The sequence below is a fragment of the Dama dama genome, chromosome 8, assembly GCF_033118175.1.
Source record: "Dama dama isolate Ldn47 chromosome 8, ASM3311817v1, whole genome shotgun sequence".
Taxonomy (NCBI): Eukaryota; Metazoa; Chordata; class Mammalia; order Artiodactyla; family Cervidae; genus Dama; species Dama dama.
The window spans coordinates 16,847,563-16,871,057 of record NC_083688.1 but is presented as its reverse complement, the minus strand read 5'-3'; the positions used below and the strand labels follow the sequence as shown (position 1 = coordinate 16,871,057).

The 23,495-nt window shown below is 42.8% G+C and overlaps 1 protein-coding gene across 1 annotated transcript in view; it reads left to right on the top strand.

Moving 5' to 3' along the window:
- The window catches only part of CAB39 (calcium binding protein 39), a 92,819-nt gene extending 69,672 nt beyond the window's left edge, over positions 1-23,147 (top strand). The window contains exons 5-9 of the mRNA XM_061148535.1: positions 4,297-4,465; positions 12,039-12,098; positions 15,818-15,883; positions 19,359-19,502; positions 20,547-23,147. Of these exons, the coding sequence (XP_061004518.1) occupies positions 4,297-4,465; positions 12,039-12,098; positions 15,818-15,883; positions 19,359-19,502; positions 20,547-20,735 (628 nt within the window). The 3' untranslated portion in view covers positions 20,736-23,147. The remainder of the gene's footprint in view (positions 1-4,296; positions 4,466-12,038; positions 12,099-15,817; positions 15,884-19,358; positions 19,503-20,546) is intronic.
- The last annotated feature ends 348 nt before the right edge of the window (positions 23,148-23,495 follow it).

Here is a 23,495-nt window from a genome sequence, read left to right as displayed (position 1 = left end):
ACCAAAAATGTCATTTTTCAGGTTGTTTGAATCAGTCTTCAAGCATGGTCCACAAACTTAATTTGGTTGAAATGACTCTTAACTCGCTTTTAATCTATAATAGTTCCTGCCCTCTTCTTTTAATACTATTATTTGTTGAAGCAACTGGGCCATGTGTTTTGTAGAAAAATCTCATGTTTTGTATTTGCATGCTGTGGTTTCACAAATAACCATGTTCCTCTATCCTCTATTTTTTTGCATTTGGTTAGATTCAGCCTCAGTTGAGGGAGTGGGAACAGGAATTCTTCATGGATGGGACTGTGTGCTTCTGTTGAGCAGTGCTGGTTGTCCTTCTTCTGGTGATGTTAGATTGATCAGTGGATACAGATGATGTCAGCCTGCCCATTGTAAAGTTCTCCATCAACCCTGTACCTAATGGTTTTACTATTCATTTAGGATCATTCATTTCAGTTCAGTCGCTCAGTTGTGTCTGACTCTTTGTGACCCCATGAACTGCAGCACACCAGGCCTCCCTGTCCATCACCAACTCCTGGAGTTTACTCAAACTCATTTCCATTGAGTCGGTGATGCCATCCAACCATCTCATCTTCTGTCGTCCCCTTCTCCTCCTGCCCTCAATCTTTCCCAGCATTAGGGTCTTTTCAAGTGAGTCAGCTCTTCGCATCAGGTGGCCAAAGTGTTGGAGTTTCAGCTTCAACATCAGTCCTTCCAATCAATATCAAGGACTGACTTCCTTTAGGATGGACAGGTTGGATCTCCTTACAGTTCAAGGAACTCTCAAGAGTCTTCTTCAACACCACAGTTCAAAAGCATGAATTCTTTGGCACTCAGCTTTCTTTATAGTCGAGCTGTCACATCCATACATGACTACTGGAAAAACCATAGCCTAGACTAGACAGACCTTTGTTGGCAAAGTAATGTCTCTGCTTTTTAATATGCTGTCTAGGTTGGTCATAACTTTTCTTCCAAGGAGTAAGCGTCTTTTAATTTCATGGCTGCATTCACCATCTGCAGTGATTTTGGAGCCTAAAAAAATAAAGTCAGCCACTGTTTCCACTATTTCCCCATCTATTTGCCATGAAGTGATGGGACCGGATGCCATGATCTTAGTTTTCTGATTGTTGAGCTTTAAGCCAACTTTTTCACTCTCCTCTTTCACTTTCATCAAGAGGCTCTTTAGTTCTTCTTCAACTCTCTGCCATAAGGGTGGTGTCATCTGCATAACTGAGGTTATTGATATTTCTCCCGGCAGTCTTGATTCCAGCTGGTGCTTCATCCAGCCCGGCATTTCTCATGATGTACTCTGTTGTCTAGGTTCAAAATGGTGATTTCCTAATTTTCTTATTCCTTCTCCATATATCAAGTGTTTCATGACTTCTGTAGGAAAGACAGAATAGATGCTTGACTCTTTTCTACATTATCATTTTTTAGTATAATCGGTTGATGGCCACTTTCTTAAGTGAGCAATGTTATTGTTTTAAGCATCATTATGCATTTAAGCATCAAACCTGAAGTTTAATCAGATCTTAAAATATGTTTGATGTGTCTCAAACCTTTTCAGTCATTATGACCATGTTTTTATGTCCAGATTGCCCCATCTTGGGCTGTTGGGCACTCTTTCAAATTGGCTCCTGTGCCCTCTTGGCAAGACCCCCTTAATCTTTGATAGCTTCCTTGCTGTCTTGCACAAAACATCCAATGCTCATTTTATATGGGTTTCTTCCTCAGACCTAGAAACAGGCATTTCTTCCAGGGCCCTGTGATTTTTCTGTTTTTCAGAAACTCCATGGAGGTCCAGTGGTTAGAACTCAGCACTTACTGCTGAGGGCCCAGGTTCAGTCCCTGGTCAGGGAACTAAGATCCTGAAAACCATGCAGCACAGCCAAAAAGGAAAAAAAAACAGAAGAAGAAATTTTTCTGCAGTTGTTGATTAATTAGTTCAGACTGTTTCAACACAATGTGATTATCCACTCAGGCTACAGGCATTCTGATGTTAGACATTCTGAGGAGTGACGCTGCCGGTATCAGTGTGCTTTTGGGAAAAACCGTGTTACTTGTGTTAGCCTGCATCCGGAGGCAGTCATTCTTTCACTGGCGATTTAAATGTTAATGTGCTCTCCTGCCTAGCGCTAACAGGTTGTACCGCATAACTGTTTGCCTTGTACTCAGTGGTTTATGGTTTAATCATTTAAGGCCAGCTTGACAAACTGCCATCAGAACCTGCCCGACTTGTTGTACCAAATTGTCTTACCCTTGTCTTTCTGGTCTCCTGCCTGTTTCAGAGCAGCAGAGAGGAAACTCTGTGGTCAGCCATTTTGTGAGCAGACATTTTAGTCACCTCAGAGCCTGTCACCATTCTAGCTGCCATGCCGCCAGTGACACAGAGGAATGTGGTTTTGGTGGTGTTGAGGGTGTGTGATGAACATATGTACAATAGGAGGATAGTCCTACCGGATAACACTCCCAGAGGTTTTCGGGGGGGTAAAATGTGGCTTTAGTCAATAAGGCAACACTTGGTAACAGAGATGGACTTAGGATTGAGGTTCCAGATAGTTTCAGATTTGCATAGACAGAAAAAATAGTAAGAACAGGGGCAGGAATGAACGCAGTGACTGACAACAGTAAGGAGAGAATCGGAAGGTTTTATGGCGTAGTGGGAGATGGCGTTGTACCGGAGGCATTGCTATGATGTGGGGAAGCCTGGATGTGTTGTCTATTTAATTAGCAAGAAGAATCATTTTAAGCTCCTAAATTGGAAAGGGCTACTGATACACTTATGTGTCAGATAGATTTGTTAGGACAGAGTTTGAACAAAGACACTGCTTAGGGGCACTCAGGTGACCAGGCGTGACTTCATGTAGCACTGGATACAAGAAAATGAAACTGAAATATTGCAGAGGAGCATTAGAAAGGACTGATGACGTTGAAGATGGGAAGATTGGAAGTAGACAAAGAGGGGAATGTTCAGAACTGTGCTATTCAATACTGTTCTTACTAACAGCATGTAATTATTAATTTTAAATTTAAATGACATTTAAAATTCAGTCCCTCAGTCATAGTAGCCAAATGTCAAAGATAGAGAACATTTCCGTTATCAAAGAAAGTTCTGTAAGATCTGTTTTAGACCAGGATATCTGAAGCAAAATAGTGATACTGTATTAGACACATCAAGTTTATGGAATTGTCCAAAAGCAACAGAAAATACCTTACTACAGTTCAGGGTGGGTCTGGGCTGGGGCAGTTTAGGAGCCATGGTGGGAACTGTAAGATCTTAGGGATCAGAGCAATGGAAGAAAGACTTCAACCAGGCAAGAAATAAGAACAGAGGAGGTAGAAAGGAGAACTGGGAGCCTTACTTTCATTTTTTAAAGAAAGAGATGCAAAGGTCTGCATTGTCCAGAATTTGTGTTAGAAGATCATTTGTTTTAGCCGAGAGGTCTTTGGATTCAATGGCAGGAAACTAAAGGCGACTGTGAGTGGGGAAGGAGATGCAGCCTGAGTGTGCAAGTGCGAGAGGAAGTGGACTGACAGGGTGATGTGTGTGCGCAGACGGCAGACAGAGTCCAGTCCGGGAGGTTTGGTGCACATCAGGATGGAGAAGGCTGCTATGTCGAGAGGAGAATGAGGCTCTCTTTCCGATGGTGGGGAGGGAAGAGGCGAGCGACCTTGAGATGGAGTGGAGGAGGTCTGTGTGGAGAGCTGAGGAGGGGTACCCGGAGCCCCTGCGTCCCCTGTGTCCACCTGGGAGCACTCAGCACGCTCGGTGACATCCTCAAGACCAGGCTTTCAGCTCTAGCGTTTGTGTGTTGCCAGCAGTCTTGGGAGTACTCTTTTGAGTATTAAACTGAAACAATGAAGTCTAAGTGCTGTATAATTTGACAGACCTATTTAGATCCTGTGAATTTAGGAAACTCATGTTTCCTATTGTTTTTTGATTCAGTGTTTGGTTTTTCTGAAGTGTTGAGAGCACCTCAGGTGAATTAAACCCTCTTTGGAGGTGTGACCCTGAATACCTCCCTTCAAGTCTTTTAACTGAAGGAATGAGCTTTTACCCTCATACTCACTGTCAAAGCTGTTACTTTTCTTTATGGTGAAGTGGTCACCACCCAATGACACATGTGTGCCCTCTAGACTGAGCACATATTCTCCACTGAGAGAGATGCATCTTGTAACCTTTTCTGTCACTTAGTTAGAACATGTGTGAAACTTCCTGTTCTAAAAATCGGAACTGTTGGGAGTTTTAAAAGAACAGTGATGGGTGGGAAAAGCAGTCATGATTGTCTTTTCTTTTTGCAGGTATGAATCTCCAGAAATAGCCCTAAATTGTGGAATAATGTTAAGAGAATGCATCAGACATGAACCACTTGCAAAAATCATTTTGTGGTCGGAACAGTTTTATGATTTCTTCAGATATGTCGAAATGTCAACATTTGACATAGCTTCAGATGCATTTGCCACATTCAAGGTAACAAAAACTATAGAATTCTAAATATATGTACAAGTGAGATTAACAGGTGTGCTGTTCTTTGCTTAAACTTTTTGTACCCTCCAAATCTACACACGGCTGCCCTCTAGTGGGAAAACATGTATTTTATATGTGTGTTTGTGACTCAGGTATGTGCAGTAGAGTCACAGCTTTAATAGGTTGGAAAAGTTAAGACTCTGAAGTCTGTCTAAAAGGCATAAGTCCTGTATGGTCAAAGGTACACTTTTCTGTTAAATTCCCCATCAAATACAGTATATAGGTATACAGTATATGTGAAAATCAGATTTGTCTCCTGTGTTGAAACACAGTGTAGCAGTTTCTTTGGTTAAGCGTCAGACAGAGTAGTTGGCTTCCATTCAGGGCCATATCAGTTTGGAATGCACATACCTTTAAATACTAGAACCACCTCCGGGACAGATCACCCTGTTGTGAACAGGCCCAAGGGCACAGTGAGCTGCTCTCTCCCGTCTCATGCTCAGGCCCGAACTGCTTATTAAACTCAGGGTGGAGAGGGTGCAGAATCACCAGCGGCGTCCCTCCCTCCCCTGCCTGCCTTAGCCCCTTTTGTGTGTTTGTATAAATTAAAGACACGTGATATGGCATCAGTGTACGGCATGCACATTTGTTTTGAATTGCAAGGTTCTGTGCTGTTTAAAGTATGTGAATAAAGCAGTAATGTTTATTAGTGCTTTTTACAGTAAGAGCAAGCCTTTATGTGCTGTTGTTCAGTCACTAAGTCGTGCCCAACTCTTCGTGACCGGATGAACTGCAGCACACCAGGCTTCCCGCCCTTATCTGTCTCCCAGGTTTGCGCAGACTCATGTCCCTTGAGTCAGTGATGTCATCTAACTATCTCATCCTCTGTGTGATATGTTAACATTCCCTTATATACAATGTCTGACCTCATAAGTGAGTATTTAGAACTGTAATTTCAATATATTCAGAATTTAATAGTCTAACATAGACTACTGTGCTTACAAACCATAAACACTGTTACAGTGAGAAGTGGCCACTATTATTGTGAAGGTTCAGTTTTATGTGTAAAGACCCATTTAGACGATGAGCACGTGCCTTGGTCTTTGAATAAAATGTGTTCCTCCAGTAGAATGAACACCCTTAAAATAGGGTGAAAGCCTGGGGTTTCACATTGAATGAGAATAAGGTAATAATGTGAAAGGTGCCTAGGGCTTATTAAAGATGTCAGAAACCTTAGGTACGAACGACCTCAGTTATTTATATGTTAATGTACAAAGCAAGGGCTTCCCAGTTGGTTTACTGGTAAAGAATCCACCTGCCAATGCAGGAGATGCCTGTTCGATCCCTGGGTCGGGAAGATCCCCTGGAGGAAGAAATGGCACTCCAGTATTCTTGCCTGTAAAATCCCATGGACAGAGGAGCCTGGCAGGCTACAGTCCATGGGGTTGCAAAAAGTCAGACACAGTTGATCAACTGAGCACACACACATGTACAAAGCAGAATGAAATGACTTTGAGATTATAACGTGGAGTGGTAAACATGACATCTTAGCTATCACTGCACTGGTGGGTTGGGACTCATGCTTGGGACATACTGATGGAAGGGGACAACCCATTCAGAAGCAGCAGACCTCTTAGGAGGGAGGTGCAGCTGCACCAGGTGTCAGGAAGGGATGCTCCTGTGTGGGAAGCAGGCCGGAAGCCCGAGCGCAGGACCCTGGGAGGAGGAGGGCGAGGGCAGAGGAGAGGAGCAGCAGTGGGCTGGGAGAGTTCAGCTGGACCGCCTGACAGAGAGGACGCCAGGGACGTGCTCCTAGCACAGGTGGCACAGCTGAGGTGAGTGACCTGCTCACTCTGCCAGAAACGTGAGTCCCAGTCTCTGAAGGTCTGATTGGCCTTGCTGATAATCCCATCTCAGTTAGGATTACCTCTTTGAATGAAATTGTCACCAAGAAGAAAAATGGTGGTGATGGAATCACTGTGGGTAAAGCACCCCTGCTGGGTCCTGGCCAGAGACGGAGAGACTGAGCGGAGTCAGGCAGGTGGTCTCTGCCTGAAGAAGGGAAACTTGAGAGACCTGCTAGGATTCTCAGGGTGAGCTCTAGAGGAGAGGGCTCTAGAGTAGTGAGGATGGGCTTGGCTCCTGTGTCTCAGCTACTCCTGATAGAAGGGGGAGAGCCCGCCAAGAAGCAAGAGGAAGTAGGGCCCAGAACGAAGATGTTTCAGGAGAGGCACAGGCCTGTCAAACAGACTGAAGCTCCCTCCCCACCCTTCCTTAAGTCTGGTCAGGGCAGGGCTGGTCTGACCTCCATGCCAGAGGTGCTGATAAGGGAAGGAGGTTGCTCCTCTTCGGTTTGCTGGTGGCCTCTTGGCAGAGGACACTTTTATAATGGAAAAAAATAGATCCTTGGTTCATGCTCTCCTTTGAGAATGACCAGAGCTACCTTCCCAGAAAATGCACTTCACACACACACAAACTTTCAAACAAATGCAGCTCATCCATAACCCTGAACAAGGAGGAGCAGGTGCTGAGTCTTAAAGGAAAATTAAAACTACCTGCTCGAAATATGTCTGCAGTTCAGAGCTTGAATGAATGGGATACTGAGACAGTAAATCGGTGGCCAGTTATTTGTTCATGATTTTTTTTAAAGAGGAATTAAGGAGACAGGGAGGGGTATCAGAAGGCCAACAAATATATTTCCCATTTTCCAGAGTAAAAGAAAGTAGACTCCCCAGAGAGGCTGGTGGAGCTTGGAGCTTGATATTATACCTGTGTAAGGTTCTAGAAAATACTACTGCTAAAGAGATGGTTTCTGAGCATTTTGGAAAGGAAACCGTGTACTCACAGCCAGCATGGATTCACTAAGAGTAAGTTCAGTCATACTAATCTCATAGACACGTGTAGATCAGGGGGCGAGGGGCATGGCTGCCTGGAGTCGGCTCCCTGCTCTGAGACTGATTTAACCTGTCTTTCCATCTGTCAGAATGTAGGTGACAGTACGAGTATGTCCAGGTTATTGTGTCCTCAGTAGTCTATGCGCAGAGAACGGTAGCTGTTAGAATTACTCCTTTACACATTAGATGTTGAATGTCTGTTAAAACAGACCTGTAAAACAATGAAAAACTCGGAGCTGGATGGAGTTTCAGGTTAGCAATTCATAATTAATTGAACACCATATCCATAAGGTGCCAGAAAATGGATGGCCACCATCCTGGAGAGAAATTTTTAGTGGATTTGTCTTCACTTAGCACAGCCGAAGATTGTTATTAAAGACTCAGATAAAAGGTGGCAACAAATGTATGCCACAAAGGAATAGAAAGCAGATAGATCCTGAAATAAGGCTTCATAAAAATCCAGAGAGGCCAGAATATATAACGGGTTGAAGTTAAATACAGATAAACTGAGGTCTTCAACACAACATTGTAAAGCAATTATCCTCCAATTAAAAAATTTTTCAAGTATTAAAAAACCCACAAAAGCTGAGGTCTTCCACCTGAGGACCCAGCTTTGTAAATATGAGATGTGAGAATAAGGCATGATAATAGGAGGTAATACTAAATATAGTCAATACACAGTGTAATAATGACTAAAATGTAGGTGACTTCATATCATATTCAAACTACCCTGTGAAGGAGGTATTGTTATTATCTTCTTTACACATGAGGAAATGGAAACCTAGAAAAATGTTGGATGAAGTCGGACAATAAATGGGGAAGCCAGAATTTGAACCCAGACAGTCTGACTGGAGAGCTGACCCTGAGAAAACAAAATTCTGTGTAAGTTCAGTAAAATTAAACAGTATGATGATGCTGCCCCAAAGCTACCTGTGGCTACATAATGTGTGACCTAAGGAGTTGCTGCTGATCTCGCCCCGCTATAAGCTTGTAAGATAGCAATAGCACACATGGTCCAGGCACTGTACTTTAAGAGGTACATAGACAAAATAGATGACTTTCGGAAGACAGTAGATGGTGAGGGGGACTCAGAACCTGTCATTTGAGGTGTGGTTAAAGGAACTGGACATACTTAGCCTGGAGAAGAGAAGACTCGGTAGGGACTTGCCACGAGAGCACTGCTTATATTTAAAGTGGATCCTCAAGGAAATGGATTCCACCTAGTTTTGTGACTCTTGACAGATTTCTGGGGTTAGGTTAGGTTTTAACTCTAGCACAGGAGGAACTTTCTAACTTTTGGAGCTCCAAAGGTGAACCACACAGTTGGAAGAATTGAATCTCTTGTCTTCGGACATAGACAGTCATCAAGTACAACATTGGGCCAGATGGCTTGCCGAGGCTCTGTGAAAATGAGCCCCCTGGGTTAGCAGCATTTCTTCAGGAATTCCAGGGCCATCTTTGTCACATGACCTTTGGGAGCCAAAATTCACATAACTTGTAGGAGTGTTTTTAATTCAGTCCACCCTGAAAGTTGGCTGCTCCATCTGCTGGACTTGGGAGATGACCTCTGACCTGTCTCCGGATCATGCCAGGGCTTGGCCATATGGGAATTTAGATAGGTTGGGAAGTCAGACCTCGTGTTCTTTTGTGGCCCCTGCTGGCTGAGCCGGCCACTCTGCTGATCTGGACTACGTGCACCCTGTCATCTCTGCCAGTCGCTCTCCAGATTTCGACTACGTGACCCCTTCCCTTTGTTTTCTATTCTATCGGTCTCTGTGCCCACCCTGCCTCATCTCCACACACAGCCCACAGCCTGGTTTGAGCTTGCCAAGCTCTTAGCTGTAGTTCCGAGGGTAGGGTTTTTTCCTGTTGTTCAGGAGAGAGACGCTCTGCCCAAGTCCCCACCTCGTCTTTTCCCAGCTTAGTATCAGCCTTTTTCCTCTGTGCCGGCTCTCAAGAATTACACCTTCCCTCCTAGTGTTTTACTGTCTGCTCCAGGCCCTGGCCTGGCTTTTATTAGGAAGGACTTCCCTCCCCGGATGCACTGGCGTCAGGCTCCTGCTTGAGCAGTCTCAGCAACCCCTTTCCAGTCTCTCTCCTCCCCCAAGGCCCCGGAGATGTGATCCCTAGGCTGGCAGTGGTTTCCTGAGCCTCCTGGTCTGTCTAAACTGAATGGTAACAGGTAGAATCTCTGATGAGGGGGTACTGGACGTTCCCCCTTGCTGTGTGTGGCCCAACTGTGAGCCTCTTGCTCCTACTGGAAATACAGCTCTCAAGATAAACAGTCACCTTGCTCACACCAAAAAGAAAAACGCTTGTACTGCACGTTCAGGATCTTTGCTTTTCAGAGAAATACTGTCTGCCTCCCTGTACCCGAGAATCCAACCCCAGTGGAGAGCCGTTGCCTCTGAGACGCCTCCTTTCTCTTTGGTCAGATCGTGGCAGAGCAGTGAGCACTTGGTTCCTAGCCCTGTACTGGCTCCTCCAGAAAGACTTCGCCACACAGTAGATGAGACACTCAGTCTTACATGGATCCAGACACAGCAGTCTTTAAATTTGCTTATTCGTTGTTCATTCCACAAGTCTCTTGACGGCTTGCTCATGTTGGGTGCTGTTCTTTAGGTTCTGGGGATCAGCAGTGATCTTTTTCATTTGTTTGTTTTCAGGAGTTTGGTTTTTTTTTTTTTTTTTGGCCATGCTGCGAGGCTTGCAAGATCTTACCTCCTTGACCAGGGATCAAACCAGGGCCCCCTGCAGTGGAAACACGAAGTCCTGACCACTTGACCACCAGGGAACTCTGGTTTAGCAGTGATCTGCCCAGACAAGCCCCTGCCCTTGAGGTCCTAACTCGGGAGAGCTGTCATAGACCACATGTTACAGACATAGCACTTTACATTGAGAGTAGCATGTTAGAGGCAGGACACTATTTAACAAGCATTTTTGATATATTGCCTTAAAGTTCTCATGTTCCTCTCTCCTTCACATATGACTCTATGGGACAATATATTAAGATAATATAAATTCTTCTAGCCCCACCTTCTCCTCCTTCCCCATATTTCTTCCCAGATTCTTGAAGTTACTCACTCCAGGTTTTCTCTTCTTGCCTGGTTAATCCCAGAGGGACAGTTGGGGAAAATTGAGTAGGTCTTCCGTAGGCATAGGGTGCATACCCTATCCAGCAGTTTGAACACCTGTAAATCTTTGGGGTGGGGTTAGAAGCCTAAAAACGTTCTTCAAAGATTGATTAATATGGTGTATTCCCAAACATGTTTCTGAATTCTGTTGGTTCATTCATTTATTTATTAAATATTAATTAAGCTCGTACTATGTGCTGGTTACTGCATAGGTGCTGGGAATTCAGAGATCAGTAGAAATAGACATGACCTTGTGTTTATAGAATTTATAGCCTACCCTGAGAGAAATGTTAAGAACATAATCCCACAGATGTCAGGTCATAACTGTGACCATGCTTCGGTGCTGGTGACCAGTCAGGAAGGGTTCCCCAGGGAGGCGGTGTGTGTGTGTCAAGGTCTGAAGATAGGAAGTAACTGGGCCAGGGGCAAGCCTGTGCAGAGAAGGACTTTCAGTGCAGGATGCTAGCGAGCAGACATCAGGAAAACTCCCTCCAAAACCGTCTGAAACCTGAGGGGTTCGTTTCCATGAGGGAACCAAAGCTGCAGCCCTTTCCTCCTTTGTTGACCATGGAACATTCCTTAGGTCATTTCTCAGGACATACTTCAGGAAACACTAGTCATTGTAACCTAAACAGCAGAGAAAACAAGTGAAGGAAAGTTGGTTCAGAGAAAGGGGATTATTGACACTGACCTTTCAGGTCAGCAGCTCTAAAGGAATTGTGCTCCTGAGTTCACTGAAGACGAGTGGGCTGTTCTGCCGTCCCGTTTCCATTCTCTTCCCACCTGGTGCGTCCACAGCTAGTTCATTGCTGACTTCTAGGTCCTTGAAAGTAGGGGCCACCTCTTTTTGTCTTTGTAGCCCCAGCACCTAGAACTTTATCTGGCACATAAGGAGATGTTTTCTGAATGAATGACCCTTGAGTGATTTCCAGGGACATTCATGGGGTCAGGTATAAGCTCTATTTCACAGAGATGCAGAATTGGACTCTACTATTCATAACTTTTGGTTTTATATGTTTGCAGCATGAGTCTGCTTACTTTGGAGCTAATGATTTTATGATGGGGCTTTTAAAGAGATCCTACCTCTGAAAAAAGATAGCATTCAAGATGAAATTGAATGTTGAGGAAAAAACGAAACTGCCAGTACTTTTTCTAATAAAAGACATTTCTTCTTTCTCTACCAGGAGCAGTATGCTGTTGGGCTTTTTATCACAACCATTTACTTTTATTTCATTTCAGTTCTTGATTCCCTTTCTTTGAGTTTTTATGTCCATTGCCTTATAAATTTGCTTTTTAATTTTTCCATCTAAGAGCTGTTAGACCTGTGACAATCATAATCATTAACAATTTCAAATTATTGATGCTTTTATTTATTTTATTTATTTATAGAATCAACATTTTCAATACAATTCATGCTCAAATATTTTTAAGTGTAGTAATTTTTGACAACAGTTTTTATCAGGTCAAATGGCATGGAATTTTAAGATTCTCTTTTCTAAAAGAACTTCAATGCCAAACAACTGTAAAAAGTATGTTTTCTTTTTCTAGGATTTACTTACAAGACATAAATTGCTCAGTGCGGAATTTTTGGAACAACATTATGATAGAGTAAGTATGTGAAACTGTACTTTAAAATAGCACACTGTAAGTTTTGTTACCAGAAATGAAAGCTTTTAATTAGATTTTGTACCAGAAGATTTATTTTGGAAATATGTTTTTAATTGGTGCTGTAGTCACTTCTCTATGAAAACCGAGGTAGAGAGCGTCACTTGGTCAGAAGCAGAATTTTCTTTCTGATGACAAACTGCCCTTTGCATCTTTCTTGCTTTAGAAGAGGAAAATAAAGCACTTTGCTACTGAATGATAATACACAGTTAAGATAAAGAGAAAATTACTATGTGGCTTCTTTTCTTCCCCATACTTCCCATCCATTGCTCGCATCCCAGCTGCTTACAGAGACAGGGACTCCGCGGCAGCGAGTGAGCAGAGCCCCAGCCTAGAGGACACAGCAGGCGGACGAGCAGTGTCCCCGCTCCGCTGCTGGCTCCTGTGGCCAAGGCCAAGGCCCTCAACTCTGGAGGCTCAGGAGTCAGTCCTGATTCGTAAAGTAGGACGTTGGTTAGTTCAGCCATAAGGCCCGCTCCAGCTGGAGTTGATGTTAGACTTCCTGGTGATAGAACCCACAGAGGTTTGTGAGCAGGTCTGGGCGCTCTGATGACCTGGTTGCCCTTGATCATTATGACAGCATGGTCACTCCTTCTCTCCCACATGTGTCATCTCTGCTCTCCCACATGTGTCATCTCTGCTCCCGACGTGGGGAGCACTTCCTTGTGCCGCACTGGTTTAATTTCATTGCTGTCCAAAACTGTATAGGTGCTCCTGGAGAAGTTACCATGATTACAATCCATTTAAAATTTCTATCTCTCCTCTAAAATTTGGCTTAGTTTTTCATTCTTCCACTACTTATTTGAATTTTTAAAATCCTAAGTTTTATTAATACTTCATTATTCACTATTCAACTAGCTTTTCTTTTCAGAGGGGTGGGAGGGCAGTTTGGCTCCATCTCAGCTTGTGGGATCCTAATTCCCCAACCAGGGACTGAATCTGTGCCCTCGATGTGAAAAGTGTGGAGTCCTGGCCACTGGACCACCAGGAAATTCCCTGTGCTGTGCAGCTAAGTTAGAAGATTCTTGGAGGCAGAGCTTATGCTTTCTAGTTCTTCCATGTTCCTTTTCCCGTCTAACCCTCCCACTAGGAGTAACATCATAACACAGTGCAGAGTCCACAGTAATTCCCTCAGAAATAGCCTCATCTATGGCTTAAGCGTCAGTGGTCATTTATTTTTTCCCGTGTACACTGGGGTGTAGGGGTGTTTTTCCCATGTGTTTGCTAGTTTTAGTCGGAAGCACAGTCATTTTGTCAGCACCTTTTGCAGTAGTTAGAAGCGTGGGCTTCAGCACCACACTGTGTGGAATTTAGCTTCTAGTCCCAGCTTCACCGTGTGCTTCCCTGGCCCTCTGTACCTGTAGGATCCTCAGCTCTACGAGACGGCTCATAACAGCACCTTATTACTGCTAGGTTGCTGTGAGGATTAGGTAAGAATGTGTCGGGTTGCAAGGCACGGTGCCTGGAACACAGTAAGCATTTAATAAGCATTAACAAATTGTTTTTATTAAAACATGATCGCAAAGGTTTTTATAATTAAGCATACAAGTGTCTTAATTTAAAGCCTACCAACGATATTTCCAAGAAATTTACTATAGGCAATGATGTCACTTTAATTTTGCAATAAAATATTTTCCTATGTGTTATTAATGGGTGACATTGGTTATCAGGATTTTAGAAAGCGTATGTGCAGCAGCTAACTGAAATATATATGTAAATATATGTATGTATGTAGGTATACAGTGCAGTCAGATCTGAGAGAGGAGAAGGAAAGGGGAAATACGAGCAGTTTAAATTAAGCCAAATGTGGAGTTATCACACAAAAACACATGCTCTAAAGTCTGTGCACTTTGGTTCTGAGCTTTCTAATAATCAAAACATAGAGGGAAACAAAACCATTAAAAGATCACAGTGTCTGTGAAGCTTGTTCAAAAGAAACAGCCTTTTCTAGCACTGGGATGTGAAGCACATTTCTCCCATTGGTGGTCTTAGGAGTTGAGTTGCAGCGTCATGGAGTTGACGCCATCCCCGAGGGTGACTCTGCAGTGAAGAAGAGGCTGAACTGAAGTGCGCTCTCGGAGAGCAAATCTCTGAGGAGCCCAGACCATGCCAGTCCTTTGTCTATCCTAGTCCTTTACTGCTGACCCGAGGCTGAGATCTAATCAAACAGTTCTCCTTCAGAATAATCTCCTACAACCAAGCTTACCCTAAAAATTATGCAGCAGAAAATCTTAACTTGCATGTTCTGTCAAGAACTTGAGGTGTTCTGTTACTGATCAAAGGCGGTTCCGACTGTTTCAATCATGGCTTGATGATCGTTAGAGGAGAAGGTAGGGGTAACAGCCACCTCTGAAGAGAGAAGTCTAACTCCCTTGCATACTATATAGAGGGCGATCCCACCTCTGCCCAGAGATAAAAGAATGGTTGCAGGGACAGTTCTGGGTTAGCGCTAAAACCTCTTCTGTAAGGGGCCAGCCAGAGAGCAAATATTTGAGGCTCATGGCTGCGCAGTCTTGGTCAACTTTCCTGTCAGTTCTACCGCAGAGGCAGCCATAAACAGTTCATAAACGAATTTATTTACAGTACACAAATGAACATGGCTGTATTCCAGTAAAACTTGTATAAAAACAGACAGTGGGTTGGATATAGCCCATGAGCTAGAGTTTGCCAACCCCAGCTCTAAACCTCAGATGAATGACTGATGAGGACCCATCATAAGGCAAAGGCAGAAGTAATCTGAGTGTGGACAGAATACACAGCAGGCATCCTCAACCACCCACCACAGCCAGGGACAAGTCTCAGTAATGTACTGACACCCAGCAGCCTCACACTAGTAATGCAACATTTTGCAACTTTAGAAGCCTGTCCATAGTTCAGACAAACAAAAAGCTAACTGGCCCACTCATCTAGCTTTTGAGAAGGGAGGCCCTGCCCCCTGTGTGTCCCCCACCTCCTACTGTCCTCTGCTTCTGCTCCTTACCCTTCCAGGAACATGGTTCTTGTCAGCGAGCCCCAGTTTGTAAATCTAGTGGACCCTCGTCAGCTCTTCAGTCTGTATCATTTTGCGTTTTCCAGGTCTTCAGTCTTGTTGTGTTCTTCTGTTTTTATCCCCAGAGTATCTCTTCTCCACAAAAATCCCTTTCATTATTCAAGTTGAGCTCAAGTCCTACTGTTTGTGGGACACATACCTAACAGTGCTGAATTTCTCTCTCTTCTATTCTTAATTATTTTCTTGCTTTGAAAGAACAGATAACTTTTCTCTTTGTGGTTGTGCTTTGGACTAGTTGAATTGTAAAAAAAAATATATATATATATATATATATATATATGAATTTTCTAATTCAACACCAGGAAGTGAGAACAGTGAGAACAGTGGGGTAGGGAGGTGGGGAAGGGAGCAAGTTGTGTGTATCTGAAGTTTGGGTGACAGAAGAGATACAAGCTCTGTACACACTTCTCTGGAGCTTGGAGAGGGCCAGCCCAGGAGCCTTTTTCATGGCAGTAACCAGCGGATATCACTCGAGGGTGAGTGTGAAACGGACGGGAGGAGCAGGGCTTGGGCAGAGATTGGCCTCTGTGCTGTTAGAAGTGTGTGCTCAAGCTTTTCAGTGTTATCTACTGCTCTTAAAAAAACCTCTGATGTGTGTTTTCTTGTCTTTTAGTTCTTCAGTGAATATGAGAAGTTACTTCATTCAGAAAACTATGTGACAAAAAGACAGTCACTCAAGGTATGACAGACCATCTGAGTCGTTCATTTCTCTCCACCCGTTGTTTGAAACGTGTATGGGTCCCAGACCTTTACAGGAAACAGGCATGTGTCCCTGGCTGAGATTTTTGTGGAAAGGAGCAGGGCTCAGCAGTGGGTCACCTGGGGCACGCGCTCCAGCTCACCTCCTTGTGTGTTAGAGATACCAAAATAGAATATGCAGAATTTTGAAGAGAATCTGATCTCCAAGTGATGAAGTTCTTTATGTTTTGGAGCCTTATTTTTAAAACTTAGAGTTGTTAGCACCGAGGTGAAGGCACCGCAGGTGTGGTGCTCCCAGGATTCTGCCCAGAGGGCCCCAGGCTTTCTGTGTGAGGGGAGGGGCAGCTGCCAGCGGTGACGTGGGGAACCAGGCGGCTTTGGCTGCTTTGTGTCAAAATAGGATGTGGACAGTTCCATTTGAAACTTAAATAAAGACTTAAAACTCTAGAACAGGGGTTGGCAAGCCCATGAGCCACATCCAGCCCACTGCCTATTTTTGTAAATAAAATTCTGTTGGAACACAGATGTACTTGTTCATTTATGTATTGTCTGTGGCTGTTTTGGCTACAATAGCAGATTTGAGTGGTTGCCTCAGACACTTTATGGGTAGCAAAGACGTTAGTATTTCCTGTCTTGCTCTTTACAGATCGTTTGTTAACCCTTTCTCTAGAAAATTCTTACTGCAGTTAATAAAATGTATACCCATGTATACCCTTCCTTCTGTCAGGAAGTGGTCCTGACAGGAGTTACAGATGGAATCACAAAGGATTTGTAGGCGGAAATTTGCAATTCCATTTATGTTTTTTGCCAGGTCCACTTCAAATTCTACTCTGCCCAGAGCGCTTCCCTTCAGAGATATCTGAATTTATTTTAATCAAGACACTCCATTCCGCCTGCTGCTGCTCCCATGGGGATATCACTTTTCTCCACCTTGTCTTTCTGTAGAAATTGACTAAAGAACATTAGGGACATTCCCAAAAGGTGCCTTTCCCCTGACTAGCTAGTTCCCTCATTTTCCTTAAGGCCATAAGAAATATGTCACCGCTACAGCGCTCCATCAGGTGGAGCCTGGCCTCCCAGGCATCCTTTGGTCCAGTGTCGGGGTCCTTAGCCTGGTCTCCGTTTGCAGGCGTGCTGGCTGGGCAGTCGCCGGGGGTTGTGAGAGCCGATAGGGACAATCCTTCATGGTCGGTGGACGTAGTACACCTGGCAGCTCTTTAAGGCATCGTTCCTCCCTGCGCGTCAGTGTAACCTAGTGCAGGCTGCCCTGAGAGCCTCGCGGAGAGGCCGCCCTCTGCCAGGAACCTCCATATCCAAGGGCCTCTTCCCCCGTTGGATGCACTCAGTATTTTCTGAGGCCAAGGAGGCTAGAGAGGTTTGTCTTGGATACTAGCTTCCAGGACTGATATCTCCTGGGTAGCAGGGCGGGGCGGAGGGGGGTGGTTCTTAATTGGCAGATCAGAAGACTTGGACCAAATGCAGAATTCTTGGGCTGCTTAGATAGGAGAAAGACTTTCAAGACCTTCTAACACTTCAGAATTACCAACATGAAAGGAAGATGATGACTGCCACTTGTGAGACCTTAGTAATGGATATGAAGCCAGTCTTTCATGCCTGCAGTTTCTCCTGAACACATGGAGAAATTTTGAGGACCAGTGGTACTCTAAACATGTATTTTAATTTGTACTCCCTTTTTTGCAGCCACATTGGCATTTATTTATCCCTGTATTTATTTAAATTTGAATTCCCTGTACCAGATTTCAGGGGGGTTTTTTGGCCATGCTATGTGGCTTATGGAATCTTAGTACCACAACCAACAATTGAACCCTGGCCCTCAGCAGTGAGAGTGCAGAGTCCTAACCACTGGACTGCCAGGGTTTTATTTTTAATAAAACTGGCCTGACATTTTTAAATTTTTACATCCAAAGAAATTTTTTAAATTACTAGTTACCCTCCCCTAGATAATCAAGCTGAAAGGAGCCATTTTCAGTATCTCTGGTTTGTGTGACAGAAAATGAACACTGGGTAAATCTGTACACACTTCATGCTAACTTCTGAGCCTCTGAAAGAGTAAATACTGGGCTTCTTATTTTGAAAGTTGTAGATGTTGTGATTCGGATTGGTGTGAAACCTTTCTGAGCTTTTGAATTCTTCCTCTAAATTCTTTATAAATCCTACACAGATTTGTTGTCCTGCACATCAGGTTATTTTTGATTTCCTGTGATATGTTATTTATCTAGGATCAGTTATCTGGAAACGTCAGGTATGTAGACATAGTCAGGAACCCGAAAAGGAATTAACAAAAGCAAGTAAACCATGGCAAAGTAGCTCTATCCATGTGTTTTTCTTCCCTTGGACCTCATTCCATGTCTCTTATTAGACTCAGGTCCACTGTGCTTTGCATGCATTCATGCTGTTATTTCGCACTGCACTGTCATAAGATACAGATAGCATCATCCACTCCCTTGTACAGATGATGAAACTGAAGCACAGAGAAGTTAAATAATGTGCTCAAGGAGATAGAGCTCACAAGGAGCAACATGGCAGAATCTGAACCCAGGCAGGCTGGTGCTGGGAGCCGGGCTGGGCGCCACTCTGGGGTGCCTCTGGGCCCCTGTCCCCCATGCGGTCATACCATCTGCACACTGGTCCTTGACTGGAAGTTGGCACAGTGACAACATGAAGAGGTGACCGCTAGTTTCAGAAAAAGAAATCTAGAATAAGCAGGTTTGATTTTAAAAGTAAGAGCTGATGTGGTATAATCAACTCCATAGAACTCCGTAGGCACAGACTTAACTGCAGCGACAGATTTTTTTCTTTTTTAGCTTAATTAACGTCATTAGTGATATTGTGGTGTCACTAAGAGAAGTTTAGAGTATCTTCAGGATACCTTGCTTAAGAAGGACCAGAAAAGTACTTGTTTTTATAAAGTTTTCTGAATCAGATAAGATAAATGATGTTTGGCGTGTATAGGGGTAACTATATGGAAAGCTATCTACATGAAACCCTTTGTCCCATAAAGTTCAGATACATAAAAAATAGTAAAATTATTTTTAAATTTAGCTAAGGTTTATAGTTATCCAGTAACTTATCTTCTGACCGCTATCTTTGGTAGTTTCTTTTTACTGAGGTAACACAAATGCATATTTAAAGAATAGTTTCTGATAAGTCTCAGATTCTGAGCCAGATGTGACTTGAATGTGGTCATCTTCAGGGAGCAGTGTCAGACCCACCATAGCTTTAAACCCCAGAAGGAAAAGGAGGTGTCGAAGTAGCAAACAGGAAGTGCTCATTAGCTTTCAGGTCATAATTCAATTCATCCATCTTTTGAGTGCCTATTAATATTCCATTCTTAATAATATGATTATTTAATGAACTGTTTTTAAAACTTTGGTTTTACGTCAAATCTTAAATGATCATGGTGGAATAATGGGATAAATTGTTTATCTTCTCAGCTTCTCGGTGAACTGCTACTAGACAGACACAACTTCACGATTATGACAAAATACATCAGTAAACCTGAGAACCTCAAATTAATGATGAACCTTCTACGAGACAAAAGCCGTAACATCCAGTTTGAGGCCTTCCACGTTTTTAAGGTAGAGTACTAAAGCCATAAACACTCGTTCATTCCATTTATTTGCAAGTTACTTGTTTTATTAGCTTCATTTTGGTAATCTGAGTGACACAGTTCCGTTCAGTCCATTTTCACAGTTGTGTGGTACAACATTTAAACAAAAATGGACCCAGAAACAGGGCATTTGTATTTGGGAATAAGAAAAGGTGATTTGTAGAGGAGTGTCACTTATCTTTGGCATCAGTTCAGTTCAGTTACTCAGTTGTGTCTGACTCATGGACTGCAGCACACCAGGCTTCCCTGTCCTTCACCAACTCCCGGAGCTTACTCAAACTCATGTTCATCGAGTCAGTGATGCCATCCAGCCATCTCATCCTTTGTCATCCCCTTCTCCTCCTGCCTTCAGTCTTTGCCAGCATCAGGGTCTTGTCCAGTGAGTCAGTTTTCCGTGTCAGGTGGTCTTTGGCACGGAAGATTACTAATCCCAAAGTAAAGGGTAATGCATTTCTTAATGCTTTCCATGGAGATTTTTGTTCTTAAAATGCATTCTGACCTCCTGTGCCCAGAACTAACTTCTGCCCATTTTATTCTAAAATCAAACTCTGTATTTAATACCAACTACAGAGTTTCAGGCTTGCCTGGTAGCTCAGACAGTAAAGTGTCTGCCTGCAATGCGGGAGACACAGGTTCGATCCCTGGGTTGGGAAGATCCCCTGGAGAAGGAAATGGCAACCCACTCTAGTACTCTTCCTGGAAAATTCCATGGACAGAGGAGCCTTGTAAGCTACAGTCCATGGGGGTCACAAAGAGTCGGACACGACTGAGTGACTTCACTTCAGAGTTTCAGAGCATGAGTAAACATGTCAGTCCTTTTTGTGCTTAAACATGCACTTCTTCCCTCCTTTTTTAATTGTAAAAATAAGGTCTTCCAAAGCAGACACCCCTGAGTGAGCAGTCCTGACTTCAGCCCGTGCCCCAGGGGAGCCGTGGGCGTGGCCACATGTGCGGCTGTCTGCAGTCTCCGTGGCGCCCTGTCCTGTAGCTGACGTTGATTCTTCTCGTGCAGGTGTTCGTAGCCAACCCCAACAAGACGCAGCCCATCCTCGACATCCTTCTCAAGAACCAGGCCAAGCTCATAGAGTTCCTCAGCAAGTTCCAGAATGACAGGACCGAGGATGAGCAGTTCAATGATGAGAAGACGTATTTAGTCAAACAGATCAGGGATTTGAAGAGACCAGCTCAGCAAGAAGCCTGATTTCCAATAAACATCGAAAAAATTAAATCCAAGTTCAGCGTCTGCTGTTAGCTATTCAGCATCAGGCACTGTTATCCATTCATGAGGAACATTACTGCTAATCTGCTGTTAAGTGAACGGTTTTCATTTTACCTTTTTTGATTTTTTGTTTGTTTGTTTTTTTAGTCCAAGTTGGAGAACGTAGCTGCTGCTTTCTTGCGCACTAGAGCACATGTGGACTTTTTCTTGATCTTTGTGTCATTTCAGAACTTAAAGACTTCGTTTGCTGTAGAAGTTCTGAACTTGGCTAGGTTCCTGAAGGCAAATGCATAGATGATAGTGTGTGTTAGGGGAAGAGGGCATTGATCTGATCAGAGTAAACCTGCCTGTTTGCGTTTATCTTTGTTAAAGATCTGAGCGCGGATTCTGGGTAAGATTGTATGCCTTCACTCTTGGAAGATCGTGCAGAGCTTTATTTGAAATCCTAGGGGAACTGTATCCAAGATGGGAGCTCCTTGAGTGGATAAAGTTGACACACGAATAAATTGATACTGAAACTTAGCAACTTCTCAAAAGTGTGAAGCTTCATAAGGTCATAAGGAAAATGTATATATGCTTTTCACAGCTTTCTAGAATTTTTTGACATTTGATTTTCTTGAGACTTGTAAACCTGGATACGTTGAAGGGTATTTGTTAATTTTACTTTTTGAAGGTATTTTAAAACAGTAGAGCTAGCAACGACACCTCGCATTTCATTTCAACAGTGCTTACAGGTTTCTTTTGTATATAATTCTTAGAATGCTCATTTCTTTTAAATGATTTAATTTGTACAGCAGAGGAATGTTATTGTATTAGTATGTAACTATTACCTAATATTGAGTTTTTGCAAAAAATGAATGCTCATATGTAATTGAAATACTTCAGATCACCTGAAAATGCTGATTTAACATTTAAGTATCACAGCATTAAAAGAAAACGAAGTAAACCAGTCCTTTGTATTCAGTTATCTAATGGGGTGCCATCAATAGACTACAATACAGACCTGGAACTCAGCTACACCTTTTCCTGCATAATATTGGCCTTATTCATTTAAAATGAGTCAAGAGTTCTCCAGATCTGTGAATGATACCAATTATGCTAAATTAACGCTCGTGTGTGGGGAGAGCTCGTTAGAGCACCTTTTCTTTCTTAGAGTAAGTAATCCAGTACAATAGTTGTGAAACTGAATAATTAAAACTTTGGCTTCTCTTAGGAAAAGAAGAGTTCCTAGTCATAGGTGTCCTACGGGGAAATTTATTTTTTTTAACGTCCTGTTCCTTAATGCTGCAAATTATCAGTATTTATAAAGTAACTGATTTTGCACCACTTTTTTGTTACTGTGACCACGGCAGAACAATGTCTCCTAGAATATATCTATGTAAAGTTATCAGAATGGTATCTGTTCATCTTAGTGACATGAAGATCACAACTAACAACTTACAAATCAGAGTTTGCCGGTTCGAATTCAGCATGGCTGTAGCTGATTAAGAAATTCATATAATTATTCTTTGCTAGCCTCTCTTACTAATTGAATTACTTATCAGCCAGTAAAATGAGACTCCCAGTTGATGTTTCAACAGGCTTTAAAATCTCCTTCCAGGAGCACCATTTAGGAAAAGAGCCCCAGAAAATACAAATGTATTTTATTCTGTTTATTTGAAATAGTGGTCTTACATTTATAATTGGTTTTCCTGAGCCTGTCTTTACCAAAATCTGTGTAAAATATTCCATGTTTTTTCTGTTGGAACTACAGAAAGCAATCCAAACTCCTTGAAATGAAACTATCCAAGACGTTTAGGAAGGCAGAGTTGGCTGTGATGCATCGTTCTGATTCGCGTGGTCCAGTGCTGGGTGTCTGGATTCAGGGTGCAAGCATTCATTACACCACATGGAAGAAAGGTTTCCTTGCCAAGCTGGTTCTTAGAACTCGAAACAGCAGCTTCCACTTTGGTGATGCTGTTGCAGCACTAGAGCCTTTGTGTGGAAGACAGTGAGGGGTGCGGCGTGTCAAAGAAAATACGGATGTGTTACTCTCGCATTAGAATCTGGGGATAGTTAAGACTTTTGGTTTTTTGTTGTTTTTAAACAAAAATGTGAAAACACTCAAAGTTTAAAAATTGCATTTGAAATTCTGATCATTTAATATATTCATGTTACCAAAACTATTATACTGGAAGTGGTTTCTTTTTGTGTTATAAAGGTTTAATTTTACATAAGTCAGTTACTCAATGTGATTTTTAACCCTTAAAAAAAAAAAAAAAAAGGTGGAGATGTATACAATTGTTAACAATGCCTTGGAAGCATTTCCTTTCTCTTGAGGTAAAGTAAATTTCTTATCAGAATATCTGGCTGGCCCTGTAATTTAAATTAAAATAAAATTTTGGAGAAACAACATTGTCAGTTGTTTACATGATATCTTTAGATAATTGCGTTTGTGTCACTGTTAACAACCCGGTCAGGAGACACACTAGCACAAACTCTGTCACACAAACTGTAGTTGAGAACAGTTAATACACAAGCCTCTAAGTCTTTTTTTTTTTCCCCATTTGAGTTTCTATTTTTGGTGTCCACAATGTGGCTTTTCACTTGGGCCATGTATAGCTCCCTGGCCCTGCCTTTCATAGTTAAGCATTAAGCCTTTTACTCGCCTCACTTCTCAGACCGTGGATCCTCTCTCTGGTTCTGTGACCCTTCATTATCTATATATTAAGATAAAACTGAGCACTCAGCAGGACTGCCTAG